The following is a 16,428-nucleotide window of genomic DNA, read 5'->3' on the forward strand; positions in this document are numbered from 1 at the left end:
CTGGGATCCAAGAAAACAAAGTGCAGGATCAAATGGCTGTTCTAAAATAAAACCATCCTGTGGAATGTAACTGAGTTAAAAAGTTAAAGTGCTAGTCTTTGTTATTCCACTAGGAGGAAAAAACTTTTTAAAAAAGAAATAAACTTTGGATTCTGTAATATTTAGAATTTGTAATCAAGTTTCTTTTAAAAAGCACTAATTCATAGCTTTTATAGCAACATAAATATGCATGCAGTTACAACTTTATATGTTTTTAATCTGTAAATTACTTGGCAAACTGCCATCATCATCCACTTCAACAGGATGTATACCTCCACATTCAAGCAGTTCAAAAGCATACAGTCATAATGAGCCAAACTTGCTGTAGCAGAACAAAAGATAAAAGCATGCAGACGGATGTCAAGAATGTTCTCATCAAAGTTCAGGAGGGGGGATGGGGGGGGGATGAGTGGGGGGAGTGGGGGGTCTGTAAGCTATGGTGGCCGAGAAGTGCAAAAGAAATGAACAAAACCAAAAACATTAACAACCCAGAAAACAAAATGACAAAACCAAAAACAATATAACAAATCAACATGGCTATGTGCGGTTTGCGAATTAAATTCTTATTGCTGATCTTTAGTGGCAGATGGCTCCTCCATCAGCAGTAAGAATGTCATTCGCAAACCACACCTACCTTTTTTGACTTGTTGATTCTTACCGCTTATTGGATGAGAAATCTGTCACTCAAAAGACAGTATGTATACAGTATATGAAGTAACGCGGTCACACGGACATTTAGATATCTTTTCATTTTAGTATTTTAGGATTATACAGCACTTTGGTCAACTAAGTTGTGTTAAATGTGCTTGACAAATTATTATTATTCTGACTTGATAGTACTCCTTGTATGTCTTGAGTGACAGATGTCTCATCCAATCAGCAAAAAGAATCTAATTTGCAAACTATACTTACCTTTTCCAGTTTAAGTGAATTGTTGTGTTTTCTGATTTGTTATATTGTATTTGGTTTTGTTATTTTGGTTTGCGCTTCTCGGCCACCATAGTAAGCTGTGAGTCTGGAGCCCAAAATACCAGCAGAGAAGCATCTCAAAATGCACAACACTCAACATCAAAGGCTGAGGTAAAGGACAAGAAAACCACATCAGGTCGCACCTCGGTCAGCCAGGAACAAGAATCTGGAGCTATCATGAGCACAGGCTCAGTTTAAAAATAAATAAGAAAAAATAAAAATGTAAAAAAAAAAGTCATTTGGACTTTCCAGTCCTTAACTGTCCAGTTTTGGTGAGTGCATGAAAGCGTACAAGGTGCCCTTAATAAAGTGGTGAAGATTTGGGCAACTACTGACTGTAACACTGCTTAAATTCAACAGGGGATGGACATTAATGTAAAGTACTGTAAAGTAATACAACGTAAACAGATGTGCATGAGTAACTGGTCAATTACCCTGAGGTTTTTGGGACAGACCAGAACTACATGTAATGTGACCTGTTACTTTGACCCTCTGACCTAGATCCTTTCTGCCATCATTAAGGAAGTCACCTAAATATGAGCTCATTACTTGTACAGAAACTAGATGAGATGTAATGATATTGTCAAGTAGACATTATAATGTCAAGGCTAAACACTTTTAAGGATTGGACACACACACAGACACACACAGACACACACAGACATACATACACACACATACACACACAAACAAACACACACACACACACACACACACACACACACACACACACACAATTGTTTTACCCTGCTCAAAAATGTGTTTCCTGAGTTGTAAAGGGGATGTGATAGGTGGCTGGAGACACATGGGGAAGTCCCACTCTGAGTAACATTGGCCTGGAAATAAGGCAAGAAGATGATATGAAAAAGAGAGAAATGTCAAAGTGTCATAACGTTCATAGTAGTCATTGTGTCTAATAAAATTAACTCATTCTTGAATGTTTAATGTGTTCATGCAGGCAGATAGCCTACTGTAATACAAGCACTAAATGAACTGTAAGGGCCTGGTTACCGTATTTTGAAGATGGTCCGACTGCCGAGCTCTACGTGGTGGTTTCCATGAGCGCTCCTTCGTAACACTGTTGACGTAATAAAAGCGACCAGAGGCTGGGTCTTGATACTGTTCCCACTGCTGCAGCATCTGCAAAGGCTTCTGACCTGGGAGTGGACTCGGGACCTCTGCACATTGCCTCCTCTGCATGTCTGGTAATGAATTTTGAGAGATGCAGGTCTGAAACAAAAGAAGGTTAAAGACAGGATTTAAAAAAAACAAGAACATAGCAGCTTTGTAAACTGTATACACCTGTATGTACTGTGCAAAAGTGTTCAGCTACTCATCATTTCTTCATATTAAATTATGTTAATTACATTTAATGGGTGGAAAAATATTTTCTTGACAGGCTCCAAAGTGCCCAAAGATACAATTTAACATTAGGTTGTTTATGTAACAATCTCAGCAGAAACCTCATTTCCCCTCTCATCTGTTCCAGGCATTCAGCATCACAAGTAGTATTGATGGGTCCATCATTGATTTTAGTCGATGATCAGGTAACAATTTTAAACGATTTTAATTGTTTAAAACTCATAAAACACGCCTTGTTGAATGTATTCTCTGTACACCCAGGGATCTGGGGTATTGGTAATGTGTATGCATACAGTATAATGCAGATAACTGTGCATGCGCACAACATGGCTGCGCTTGGCTAACAGGAACTAGCTGTGTACCTAATTGGGAAGTACTTGTATAGCCGTACAGTATGGCCAAACAGGAAAGAAAAGAGTTTAGTTCATATTTAAATTTGATTTGTCACGTACACAACCACACACAGTACAATATAAAGTCAAATGCTTGTATGACTGTCCATGACTGAAAATGGAAAGAGGTAATAGAATAGAAAGAAATCCTACAATAAAAGGGAAATTGGAATACAAGAATACAATTAAACTAAAGAATTGGCAATAAAAAATATAAACATATTTAAATTTGGGGTGGAATATACACATGTACGGATTTAGAAAAGTTACAAATAAGATATAATATAAATATATTAAAATATATAAATTACACAGAATATGCAAAGTGTATATGCAAAAAAACTGCAGATAATTTGTACTAAAGAAGAACAAAGGTTGTGAAATTTGACCGCAATTACTTACATTGTAATTCACGGCAGAGCAGGACAGTTCATATCGACCAAGACCTACTAAGTTTTTAATGTAATAGATTTTATAAGCACCTGTTTGATGCATTTTGATTTGTTTTTGATTGAGAGACTTGGGGGAAAAAACAAACTGTCAAAGAAGCATTGTACTGTTCAGTTACACCAATTTTCTAAGGCATGACCCTGCCATTAAATTCTACCTGTAACATAAATTATAGGATTATATGAATGTGTTTGTTATAAATGGAAGGATTTCTGTTAGTAAAAGTTTATGAAAGGGATCACATGTTCATGTTCATGCAATTTAAGTATCCTGATACAGGAGAGTCTTCAGTACAATGCCATTTGTTACTGTCAGAAGCAAAATTATTTTTGTTTGTTTTTTGTTTTTCATAAAAAAGAGAGGTTGGCGATTGAACAAGTTGTTTTGCAGACGTTTCATAGGATTAAATTTAACTATAAACAGATAAAAGTATTATTTGTTATGCATCAGTAACTAGAAATTTGCACTTGTGTTGTAATGTAAGGGTGGTCCGAGCATGTATTATTTTTATGTAACAGCGTGGTTCCATCATATTTTGTACCTTACTTACTGTATTCCACAAAGCTATTAAATGTACAATTCTGACTCATTGTACAGTATTATATTAGTTTGTTTATAGTTTTCAGTGAAGAGAGATTTATTTAGCGTTTATAAAAGATTCTCCAGTGTTGTCAAAGTCAGAAATAATGCTGTAATCTTTTTTTTCATGGTTGGGGTTTCTCAATAAAAAAAAAAAAAAATTATTTATTATCAACAACTATTTAGGGTTGTTCTATGTTATAAATTGTAATATTAAATATTATTATTATCATTATTATTATTATTATTATTATTAATACAATGACTTTTTTATGTAGTCATCTAGGTTATTATGATAAGAATTATATCTAGAGGATTACATTAAAGTGCTTAATATACAAGATAGTTCTTTACAAAATGTGGTAGCATATTTTGCCTATAGCATATCAAATATAAGAACGTTTCTATTAAAAACAAATCTGACTCACACAACACCGAGCTGTAAAAAAAATAAAATAAATAATAATAATAATAATAGTAATAATAATAATAAAGAAAATTTCCCTTCAGCAAATTAGACAAAATATAAACTGGATGTCTGTAAAGTATCCCGGCATTTAAATCTACATATGGCAGCATCTGGCCGTGGTCAAAAATTAAAAACAAAAAAAAAATTTATTTAAAAAACAAAAAAAATTAAATAATAATAATAATAAAATGGACAAAAATTTAACATGTACAGCATTGTATTGAAGTAAATCCATTCTGTTAGGAATCGTTGAATATGTAGCAGTCACTCACCACCAGATGGCTGCTCTCGAATATTAAGAAGAGCAGTAAGCAAAAGATATGATATAAACACTTGAAGACATGGTAATTAAACTACTATTTTTGTTCAATCACATACACTATTTGACCAAAAGTAGGTGGACACCCGACTATTACACCCACAAGTCCATTTTCACTGCACTATTTCCACAAAGTGTGAAGCACAATGTCATTCTGCAATCCAAACTTGTTCCAGCATAACAATGGACTTGTTGGTTGGTTGACAAGGTTATATTGGAACAACTCGAGTGACCTGTACTGGGTCTTGGCCTGGAATAAACTAACACTGACTGGACACCTGGCCTCCTCATGTGACTGTCTGTTCTCACTAAGTCATGCTTCAAAATCTAGTGCAAAGCCTTCTAAAAATTATGAATTTTTATAACAACAAAATCTGGAATGGGAAGCTCAGAAAGGACATATGGTTGGCATGGTCAGGACATGCAGTGTTGCACAATATTTACCCTGAATTTTGTACTAAAGGAGGTGACAGCAAAACGGATACTGTGGGTATTCACACCTGGACAACAGTGTCATTCAAGTTAAACCAGGACTTTTGATTGTGCAGAATCCCTCACATCATAAATGCAGGTCAAGTGCCGGAACACGTGAAAAAAATTTGGAGCAAGGTCAGAACTGACAGCGGATTTCTGTACTGTGCAAGCGGTGTTTATGAATGATTGTGTGTACAATTCCCACAAACAGTTAAGTTTCTTCTGCAAGTTGGTGACAAGTTTTTTAAGGATCAGACCCGCTGAATGTTCATGGGAACGATCATCAGTTACGAATGTTGTGTATTCTTTCAAAAGTTATATTTTGGTGAAAAGTCTGTAAATGTCAATCGGCTTTAAGGCTGCATTCACCAGAAATTTCATCAAAATTCCTAGTTTAACACCCCTCCTATCACCCAGCATATTGTATCTTACGCTTTTATTCTCATAACAACCCTAACTAATGAATCCATGTAGCAGATCACAGATGTAGTGCACTTCCTCCTTCTCGACCACCACTTTAACCTGAAGCAAACATTTAAAAGTTTCAGTACATATATTAAGCATCTGGAAATATGTCATTTATATGTCAGTTCCAAATATATTTTGGAGGGGAAATGGTTGTGGTTTTATATGAAGTCTTTTTACCCATCATCATCTTTGTTCCCTGTTTGTACTGATGTGCACATATGTGTGTTTAACTGTGACCACTGCCTTGTTACTACATAAAGCCTCTTAATAATAATAATAATAATAATAATAATATACCAAAGTAAATCTAGCCAGGATAGCACAGCTCCAACAAGACTTCTGGCTGCAAGATTAATTAACCATTTAATCAACCTATTAATTATTTAAATACATTCATTCTAATGGAGTATGATGAAGTACAATTATGAAAGATGTCTTCAGTATCAGTGCTTAATCTGTAATTTCGAATAAAGCCCAAATCAAAGGTTAATTTGTAATTTCAGGTTTTTTGACAAGACAAATCCTTTAAAATGTAGAGCATTACAGTTTCTTTGTAAAATGACAAACTTTTTTTTCTTTCTTTTCTTCAAAAGGGAAGAAAAAAAGAGCCTGGTACAGGAATAACTATTTATATCTACGTACTTAAAAATGTTATAACAGGAACTAACTTTTTACCCAGATGTTACTCAAAATTAAGCAGAAGTATACATGGATAAAAAGCAAAACGAGCTGTTTTTTTTTTTTATAAATAATCAATGGACAAAGTGAGGAAGACGAAAAAAGTAATTTCTGGCTTTGGAACTGAAGGTACTCTATTTATCTAAGGTTTCGTCTGTACATTGGTCAGAACTCATACATCGGAGGACCGGAATCTACAATTTTTGTCACAGTTTTGTCACAGCATCACGCAAAACTGGCTGGACAGATTTGAATGAAACTGCCAGTCCATCAGTATTTGCTAGAAGTTAAATCTGCGCCATAAATGAAATCAAAACGTCAAGTAGAAGGGACTTTATGGGCAGTTATGTGCCAGATTACATTACAGCAGCTAGCGTTTTTTTTGGAGGTGAGGGCATGTAAAATACCAGAACTGACAACACATTGTTATGCGCTAAAATCAAAATGTGAAGTAAAGCAGTTATAAACTGGATTTTATAATCTACTTTAAACAGATTGTATTTGACTGACGACGGAAGAAGTACAACTTAAGGCACAAGAGACTTAACCTTAAAAAATCTATTTTTTTGTATTAATACGTTTGTCAGAGAGTTCTAGAGGCAGACATGTACAGTATGAGGGTTTTAAACTGAAATAATAATATCACTGACTGCATTAAAGCTGATTAGCTTATTTTTAGCTTTAACCTTTTAACTATTTCTGAAAACTCTTTACCTGTCAAAGACGGGTAATACCACTAGTCAAATTATATATTAGTAAACTGGTACAGTATCATGGGCACCTAAGCCCCAGCAGGTACCTGGCACAAACCGAAAAAAGTCAATTCCGGCTGCAATAGAAAGTCAACAGAAAACCCAGTGCATCTTATCCCAGGCAAAGAGTTCAACGTTGTTGATTGGCCTCCAAATTTCTGAACAAACAAGTCCTATCCATGGAGGCCCAATCACACCCAAAGGAGCTGTTGCTAACCTTCTGGTGCCAGACACTACAGCACTCACAGAGCCACCAGAGCTGCCCTGGTATCACAAGGGAAACCTAAAACCTAGATAAGAACTAATTTGGGAAGTTGGTTAAAGAACGTGTTAGGTGTGGCATCAGAATGATGACGATATTGACAGTATATGCATCGCTGAGATTCTCACTTCTCATTATGTCTTCTAAAATAATTAATGCAAGTGTGTGTGCGTGTATGTTTGCCCGTGTGTTTAAAAGATTGCCACCACATTGGACAGTCCATCAGAGTCAAAGTTTAAGTTTATGTGCTAACTGATACCATAGAATAGAGCCCATGCACTATGGCTCCAGTTATTAGTGTAGACTTTTTTATGGGGCTATATACAGATCCCAATGCAATACAGAAGGTGAGTTAGTGTGTTAAATGTGTTTTAAAAACTGTGATAGAAATTTGGGATGTATGATTATGCACAGCATATCTGTTAAGAATGGGCTACTGTTACCTACTCACACTGTTTAACAACTCATATCAAAACAGATATCAAGGATCTCCAAAATATTTTCATGACAAGACCGATTTTTTCAATGCAGATTTTTTTGCTTTCTACTGCAATCCAATCATAAGATGTGTCATTTTGTATGGCACCCATGCTTGACAGATAATAATACCAGGCCAAGTAATGATGAATATATATATATATATATATATATTTCTACTATAGCTCATCCTGTATAATTTAAAGTTAAATGCTACGGTATAATTTAATAAAAACAACAGTTGTTACTGTTGTTAAAGACGTCAGTTTTTTCGACGTATTTCTCCCCCTTTACCTTACTATCCACCTGTCACTCTGCTACTGTATCTGTGCTGTCTAATGAGTAAATAAGGTTGCTGTATGTGCACGGACACCGGTGTATTTAACCGTTTAGAGAGTATGACTAAACCGGTGTTATTAGATAATTAGACAGGGAGAAAAAAGAAAAAATAATCACCCTTATGTAAGATTTAAGCAAAAAGCCACTTAACATTACATAATAATGTAATTATATTAAAAAATATAACAAAAGCTAATTAAAATACAATAAGCTAAAGGATGCTAATGAAAACATAACAACCCTTGCTTTTACTTTTAATAAGCAAACATATCATCACGTCCAACAGTTTTTCCCGATTATTCTACCTGAGATAATCACTATATAAATGCCAGTGATCACCAACAGGGACTTATCTTTGACCAGGACTAGTCTTGAGGCTGATACCCACAAATCTCTTTACTTTTTGTCAGTAAAACACTAATAAAATTATATTATAGGTTTTTGACCTTGTATGTTATGGCATTCCTATGCACAATACCTGTCGTGGATTGTAAAACCTTAGTCAGATTGCCAGACACAATGGTGGCGTGTTTGCTTTTACATCAGATCTGATGTCACACGGAAAAATTGTATGTTTTTCGGAATAGAATTAGGCCTAATTGATGCTTTGTCCAGCTATGTTGTGAGACCTAATGAAGTGGATACCCTTTTGATGTGAGCTGAGATTGGTATAATGAATAATTTTATGTGAACTGCTCTATAATATAAACACTGCACACTAATTGAGTTACATAATCCTTAAACAGGATGGAACAGAAGACAGATATTGGGCGATACATGCAATATGTGCTGGTCGTTTATTACTAAAACTGAAAAAAAGAAGAAGAACAGGAAATGTCAAGGCCATGTTATGTCCTTGTTCTTTGCTCGCCGTTCAGGTAAAATTGTGGAAGAAATCAAATACAAATAAGTTAAGTATTGCAGTATTACATAACAAACAGTATAGATATACTAATCCTCACTCTTGAGGTTTCACCCAATACAGAAACCTAACTGATATGCTTTCTTTCAAAACTACTATGGATTAAATTAATGTTTTTTTTTAAACATAATATTATATAAAGTTTATTAAAATCAATTCTAAAAAAAAGGAAAAAACGACTCCTTACCTGTAAATATCTCCAGTTCCAAATATAAAGGAATTTTTTAATTGTAATCTGTCCTATTTCTTATAAGATCTGATATAAATTAAAGTATTTCTAGTTTCTGATCCCCAAATGTTTGCTCATATTGTCCCCATAGTGATAATACTTATAAGATCAGTGCCATCTCTAATAGAAAAAAAGGATGTTATTAAGGTTAAGCCACGTTTATTAACATGCAGTCATATTAGACAGTGTGCTCCCAGTAGGCTCCCCTAGTGGAAATTAACCAGACTAAAACATAACTAAATGTTTGACTGATTGATTGAGTTGAAAGAATGAGAAAAGGGATTACAAATCATTAATAAATCAGACTTCTGCCATTCACCCCACCAATCCTACAGCAATAAGGACACCTTAGAAAAAAGTCTACGTTCATACAGAGCAAATTGCTAGAAGCTCTGAAGTACTGGCAATGGCCACAAATCTGCACAAAGCCTGGTGTAAACGTATAGTATTTAGCAATCCTCCACAAACAGATGATCGAAAATCAAAACAAAGATGATTTCTGCTTTCTGCTATCTACAAATTAGTAACACCTTGCTGGATCTGTTTGTTCTGTGCCGAGTTTAAAACCACAGAGCCAGCACAGTCACAGTGCAACAATGGCAATTAGGTCAATTATGTGGAGCATAAATAGCAGAGAGAGTAAGCCCAATAGCTAGTGATAGCTAGTAAGTTTTTTTCAAAGATGTGCATTTCACATACTAATCTTTACCGGTGACACACATCAACACTTACTTTGTGTACTTAGGTTGAGATGATAACAACAGCAAATAAATTACCTTCATAATAGTCTTTACATTGGTGGCATCCCAAAGCGAATACTAGTGCACTGTAAACCTCATGGATTGATTAATCCACATACAAAATATTTTCCACGCTATTGGATTCACCCGGCTAAATCCCATAATATCTAATCAGTATTAAGGCCAGTTATATCTACATGCATAACATCCCTGAGACTCACACATTTATGTACATTTAAACCAATGCAGTCACCTGAACTAATGCCCTGATGTGGGAAAAATATGGCACAGAGCACTACTTTTTCAATGTTTCTATGTGTAAGTGAAAACGTGTGTATATGTCACCTGGATGTTTCCTTCTGTGCGTTTGCGAGAGCCAGATCCCACATCCCACTGGCTGAAGGACTTAGGAGAGCTGGATGGACTTGGCCTACTGATGTTCAATTCACCACACAGGTTGTGAGGCAGGTGACTGGAGCTCTTGCTGCGTGAAATCAGAGACCCCGGGACCTTGAGGTATCCTGAAGGTGAGCCGGACGCAGAGACGGGCGGGGTGGTCAATTGTCTTCCTGGTGCGTCTTTTCCTATGCGTCTGTTCTTAAAAGCACTGTTGCTGTTCAGGTCCTCCATAGAACGACAGAACTCTTTGGTAGGAGCTGATCAGGGAGTAGAAAAAAAAAAGATTAATCTTTGAATACATGTCAAGACCATAACCTACTAATCAATTTTTTAATTTACCAGTATATCCAGATTTCCATGAGGTAAAGAGTATTTGTCTTAACAATGCGACACTACACCCGGAGTCTGACTGGTGCTAAGTAAACATGTGTGCGTGTCCTAGGTGGTATTCAAATAAGGAAGCTCGGAGCATGGTGTCCTAGCCCAATGATTCTCACTGGTTGCTACTCAACCGCAAGAACTAAGCTGACTGAAAGCTGATTTGTTCCGATCCCAAAAAAACTGACCACACTAAAAGGACTGCCCAGGTTTAACCTACATCACTTCCCTTTACACATGAAAGAACATGCTCTCGATAAGGTAGTGTCATTACATTTTATGTGCATTGTTAAAGTTAATCAAACATTCTCTTCATCAAAAGTGATAGAGTCATGTAGTCATGTAGAAGACTATGACAAAACCATAGAACAAGAAAAGATTATTATTTGTACTAGAGCGCAGAGGCAATAGGCAAGGGAGGGACATTTATGTATTTTGAATACATTGTCCTTGGGGCAGCACGACAGCGTAGTTGTTAGCACTGTGGCCTCGCACCTCCAGGGTCGGGGGGGTTACGGCTGGAGTTTCCATGCATGGAATTTGCATGTTCTCTCCGTGCTCCCCGTTCCTCCCATAGTCCAAAGACATGCAGATTAGGTTAACTGGCATTCCAAGACCGCCCGTAGTGTGTGTGTGTGTGTGTGTGTGTGTGTGTGTGTGTGAGTGTGTGTGTTTAGAAGGAGAAATAAAAAAAATAATTTGCAATGTTGCAATACATTGTCCTTGTGATTGCAAGTTATATTTTTACATTTTATGTTTTTTTTTTATTCACTGTTCACACAGTTGCATTTGTAAGTACTGTTCTACCCAAAGGATGTGTATTTGTTGCCTTGCATTTATTTAAAAATCATACGTTAATTAACTATTTTAAGTAATGTGTTCCAATTTTCAATTTTAGCATGAAATGGACATTAGTATTAATAGGAAGTTGGTCATCTACAAAAGTTTATAATTAATTATTTAACTATTAACTATTATTCAGGATTTTTTATAGCATTTTTACAATGGGAATATAAATATCCCTGAATGTTTAAAATAGCTAATAGCTATACTGCTGCTAACGTCCTTGCCATCTTGTACCATCGGTTCGGACCCAAACTTGCATTACTGACTGTTCTCTCATGTCCATTTGGAATTTCTCCATTCTTTCCTTTGTCCAAAAACAAGCCAATTTGTGGATACAGTGTATAAGTGTGTGAATCTGTGTCTGCATGGTCCCCCGCGGTGAACTGATATCTGACTCAGGCTGAATTCTCTCACCTTACACCCAGCATGCCCAGGATAGGCTCTGGATCGTGTGTGACCCTGACTTAAGATGAATACATAAAATAAATAACATTTTAATATTTGATTCAATTAAACATTCTAAAAAACTGATGTCACAAATATTACCTAGTTACAAAAACCTAATCTGCATAATTAACATCCTTTCCCAGTCAAGAGGTGGATGTATGACATAATGCATACATTTTAACATATTTGAACTTGTACAGTACAGTATATTTCTGTTTGTACAGTATATTTCTATTTTTAGTTCTATTTTTCCTAGTTCAATTTAATTTTTCTATTTAATTTTTCTATCGTATTTCTTTTATTCATATTTATTTCTTATTATAAGCTTTAATTCTCTTTTTAAGGTCACTGGCAGTCGTATAAGCATTTCACTACATTTCGTACTGTGTATGACTGTGTATGTGACAAATAAAATTTGAATTTGTTACATGTCTTTTAACAAGTAGTTAAACTTTTACTTACCTTAATTATATGTGAGTACGGTTTTGTTTTAAGTTCACAGTAATAATAGCACTTGCGTATAAAAAACCTGACCACCACACCCAAATGTGCTTGCTGAACTTCCTATTTTAGATTCAGCCTTCTTTGTATTACTTTAGACCCTGTAGATCTTAGATTGATCTTATAGGTGGACTTATCGCTTTAGCAATGTCAGGCACCGAGGAAGCCTCAAGTGCTGTAGGTGCTAAAATTCACTCCCGAGGTGTTCAGTGTGGTTGAGATAAGGGCAATGTGCAGGACACTACGGCTATTCCACTCTTTTCTTAGCAAACCCTGTCTACATGGTCCTCACTTTTTGCACAAGGGCACTGTCATGCTGGAACATATTTTAGGCTAGATGCCTTAGTCGAAGTGAAGGGATCTCAATGCTACAGCAATTGTGTAAGACGTTTCGCAAAACTTTGTGACAAAAGTTTTGCGAAAGACTCACACATGGGCCTTAAGGGCAGTCGTCCAGAAACTTTTGGCCAGGCAGTGTATCTTATACGGTATGTACGATTGATACTGATGCTTATAAAGCTATACTCATTATATTAAATAGTCATAATGAATCCTTGCATCTGATTGGTTAGAACAAAGATATGGTACTCATATCAACAGCACAGCTTATACTATACGAGTGTAGATTAACATGTTCATTCTAATACAGGATCATTTCTATGGCAATTTACACAAGAACTAAGGTGTATTGAAAAAACATGGGGGGAAAGAGAGGGAAGAGTCTCCACTGACAGAAATAATTCAGAATAAAAAGTTCTTTGATAACATGACAGGCAGACATGGAGAGAGAGAGAAAAATGGGTAATAATCATAAAAGCAATAAAATAAAAAGAATAAAAAGATTCATCAAGAAAAAGGATAATTAACCAATAAAAAACTTTAGAAAAGTCTGTTATTAGCCAATAATCTTTACTCACTTAGGAAGCACTGACCTCTTGTATGCATATAACAAAAACAAACTTTGACCTAAAACAAACCCACTTATGTAGTGTATACTAACATTCTTCAGACACTTTCACATGTTCACATTGACACGGAAACAGAGATGCACTGGTTCATACACACTATACCTGAGTATTGTGTCTGAGAGCACGGGTTGTGCGATCTGCGAGTCCCCAGCCAGGGGTGTTGAGGTGAGGCTCCTGTCTGGCTGCTGGCCTGTGGTGAATGCAGTGTGTTGACTGGGACCTCTCTGACATAAGTGGCGGGCACATACAGTGGCTTGGCTTTCTTGTCGACTCCGAGCCTGCGCACCTGCCACCAGTCAGCGTTCGTCTTTTTCAGCAAAAGAAAGCGCTCACCATCATATATGGAGACAGTCCGGCCATCTGCCCCGCGGTATGAGTAGTCATACTGTGCTTCCAGAACCACAAGACCAGGCGTTAACGACCCTCTACCCACTGGAAGGCTGTGGGTGGGGCTGGTCATGCTCCGGTACCAGCTGCCCCTCAACATGACTCTCAGTGGCACCAGGTGGAAGAGCTGATGCCACTGTAGCAGCTAGCACTGTTGGACAGTGGAAGAAGACAGAAGTGTGATGCCCATTGTGCCATGCTCTGAAACATATGGTGGGAAAAGAGATTAGCACAACCCAGGAGGGCCACACACACACACACACACACACACACGCACACACACACACCATGTCCAATACAGAGTGAATAATAACTTGTAATGAGTTCACACATGCTATCCAGTCACACTCATATCACCAGTCTCAAAACTTGGCCCAAAGTAAAAAGTGCATACCTTACATAAAAATATAAACACCATCCACTTGTGTAATTTATGGCTTTAAACTAAGACTAATTGTATGGTTTAGTTGCTGCACTAGCTTGTCTCTTACATGGTTTCCCTTGACAGCATTCTTAGACTCTGACCAATTGTATATTATGATATAAGCTATAAAGAAATTGTATAAGGCCATCATATATGGAGATAGTCTGGTGGTGTAGGGGTTAGCACTGTCGCCTTGCACCTCCAGGGTCCGGGTTCGATTGCCGTCTCTGTGTGCATGGAGTTTGCATGTTCTCCCTGTGCTTGGTGGGTTTCCACTGGGTACTCCAGTTACAGTCTAAAGATATGCAGGTTAGGCTAATTGGCATTCCCAAATTGCCAGTAGTGTGTAAATGGGTCTGTGAGTGTGTGTGTGCCCTGCGATGGATTGGCACCCCATCCAGGGTGTACCCCGCCTTGTGCCCTAAGCCTCCTGGGATAGGCTCCAGGCCCCCACGACCCTGAATACAGGATAAAGCGGTGTAGAAGATGAGTGAGTGAGTGAGAAATTGTAGAAGTCTACCAAATGCTTTAAGTGTAAGTTGTAATCCATGACCAGACAGTGCCATCTGTGGCCAGTTTTTGTGAGGTTATAACACCATAAACACCACAGATGAGCAAGTTTTGTGGTCCTAGTGTAATATGAGCGAAAAAACTGATTGCTGCTTTTTTTCATAGCATTACTTACCTACAGGTTTGTAACCCTCAGTATCTAAACTGTTTTTAAAAAATTAGTATTTAAATGTTTTGTTATAGCATCGCATATTAGAAGATTAGGCCCCTTACTACAAGATAGGTGGACGCATCTCAATAAATGATAAGCAATATGTAGAAGATTAGGGATTACAACACAACCGACAAGAGCTAGACTTGTTCTTCATTTTGAACCCAAAGCTGACCCCAGCTTCCTAACTTGGATGTGCAACAAAAGTATTTTACTGTGCTGCAAGATACATGTGACAAATAATCAAATCTTATCTTACCATATCTCTTAACGAGTCACATCCTTTTAGTCTCCATGTCTTATAAGAATCACACCTAAAAAGCATACTAAAAGAAACTTCTTGATCCATGGAGGCTTACACACCTGTGTTACGCAAAAATCATCCAGGAAATAAAAGTGACACTCACAAAAGGAACTTCCTGTTGCAATGTTGCTCGCTTCTCAAGTAACAGCTGTTTTATATACAGTAGCTTATATAGCTTAGCCATGTCATATACCTGCTAACAAACTTCTTCTTCCAAAATAGCTCAAAGACACCATATGACAAATTTCTGATCAATTGAAAAGTTTTTCTTGAGAATCTTATCTGAAATAATTCCTCATATAATAATTCCCGTCTCTGTGTGCATGGAGTTTGCTTGTTCTCCCCGTGCTTGATGGGTTTCCTTCGGGGTACTCCAGTTTCCTCCCACAGTCCAAAGACCTGCAGATTAGGCTAACTTGCTATCCCATATTGCCCATAGTGTGTGAATGAGTGTGTGAATGTCTGTGTGTGTGTGTGTGCCCAGCAATGAATCGTACCCTGCCTTGTGCCCCAAGTCTCCAGGGATAGGCTCCAGGCCCCCCACAACTCTAAATACAGGATAAAGTGGTATAGACGATGAGTAAGTATATTGTGATGATTTAGCGGTATAGTGATGACTTATCTAAAAATACAGTACTGTGCAACAAGTTTTAAACCACCTCTCATTTCTTTATATTAAATCAAATTCAATTCAAAAGAAATGGGAACTAACATTTTTTAGGCTGCAAAGTGTCTAAACATATAACCTTAAGCTCAGCAGCAACTTTATTTTCCCCTCTCGTCTATTCAAACCACACAACATTCAGCATCAGCAATACACTAATCACTGGCCTGATCATCTGTCATCATCTGCAACCAGTTTCTCACTGGTTCATAAAGATAAAGAGACTTCATTGTCATTGTAGTAATACAACAAAATCTGTTTGGTACCTCGCAGAGACCAACAGCAATGTCTTAAGTCAGATGTATTTCATGCATGAATGATTCATAGATCATTGTGTGGCTTAACAAACAAAAAGCTACCTCCTGAAACTGGTCAGGTATAGGGACTGACCTTTTTCAAAAACATGGTAAAAATTAAAGCCAAATAGTCCTTTTAGGAAGCCTGGAGAACTATTCCTCAAGACTACATA

General features: G+C 36.9%; 1 protein-coding gene across 3 annotated transcripts in view; it reads right to left on the reverse strand.

Annotated features, from left to right (window-relative positions):
* The window catches only part of arhgap9 (Rho GTPase activating protein 9), a 49,004-nt gene that overhangs the window by 20,502 nt on the left and 12,074 nt on the right, over nucleotides 1–16,428 (reverse strand). For all 3 annotated transcript variants that reach the window (XR_008360814.1, XM_053498431.1, XM_053498430.1), the window contains exons 2-5: nucleotides 13,562–14,047; nucleotides 10,266–10,576; nucleotides 2,020–2,238; nucleotides 1,755–1,844 (exon numbers count right to left, since the gene is read on the reverse strand). Coding sequence is in view for 2 of the 3 variants with exons in the window: in XM_053498431.1 (XP_053354406.1) it covers nucleotides 1,755–1,844; nucleotides 2,020–2,238; nucleotides 10,266–10,576; nucleotides 13,562–13,946 (1,005 nt within the window). In the remaining variant the exon portion in view is untranslated. The remainder of the gene's footprint in view (nucleotides 1–1,754; nucleotides 1,845–2,019; nucleotides 2,239–10,265; nucleotides 10,577–13,561; nucleotides 14,048–16,428) is intronic.

The sequence above is a fragment of the Clarias gariepinus genome, chromosome 6 (assembly GCF_024256425.1).
Source record: "Clarias gariepinus isolate MV-2021 ecotype Netherlands chromosome 6, CGAR_prim_01v2, whole genome shotgun sequence".
In the NCBI taxonomy this organism is placed as follows: Eukaryota; Metazoa; Chordata; class Actinopteri; order Siluriformes; family Clariidae; genus Clarias; species Clarias gariepinus.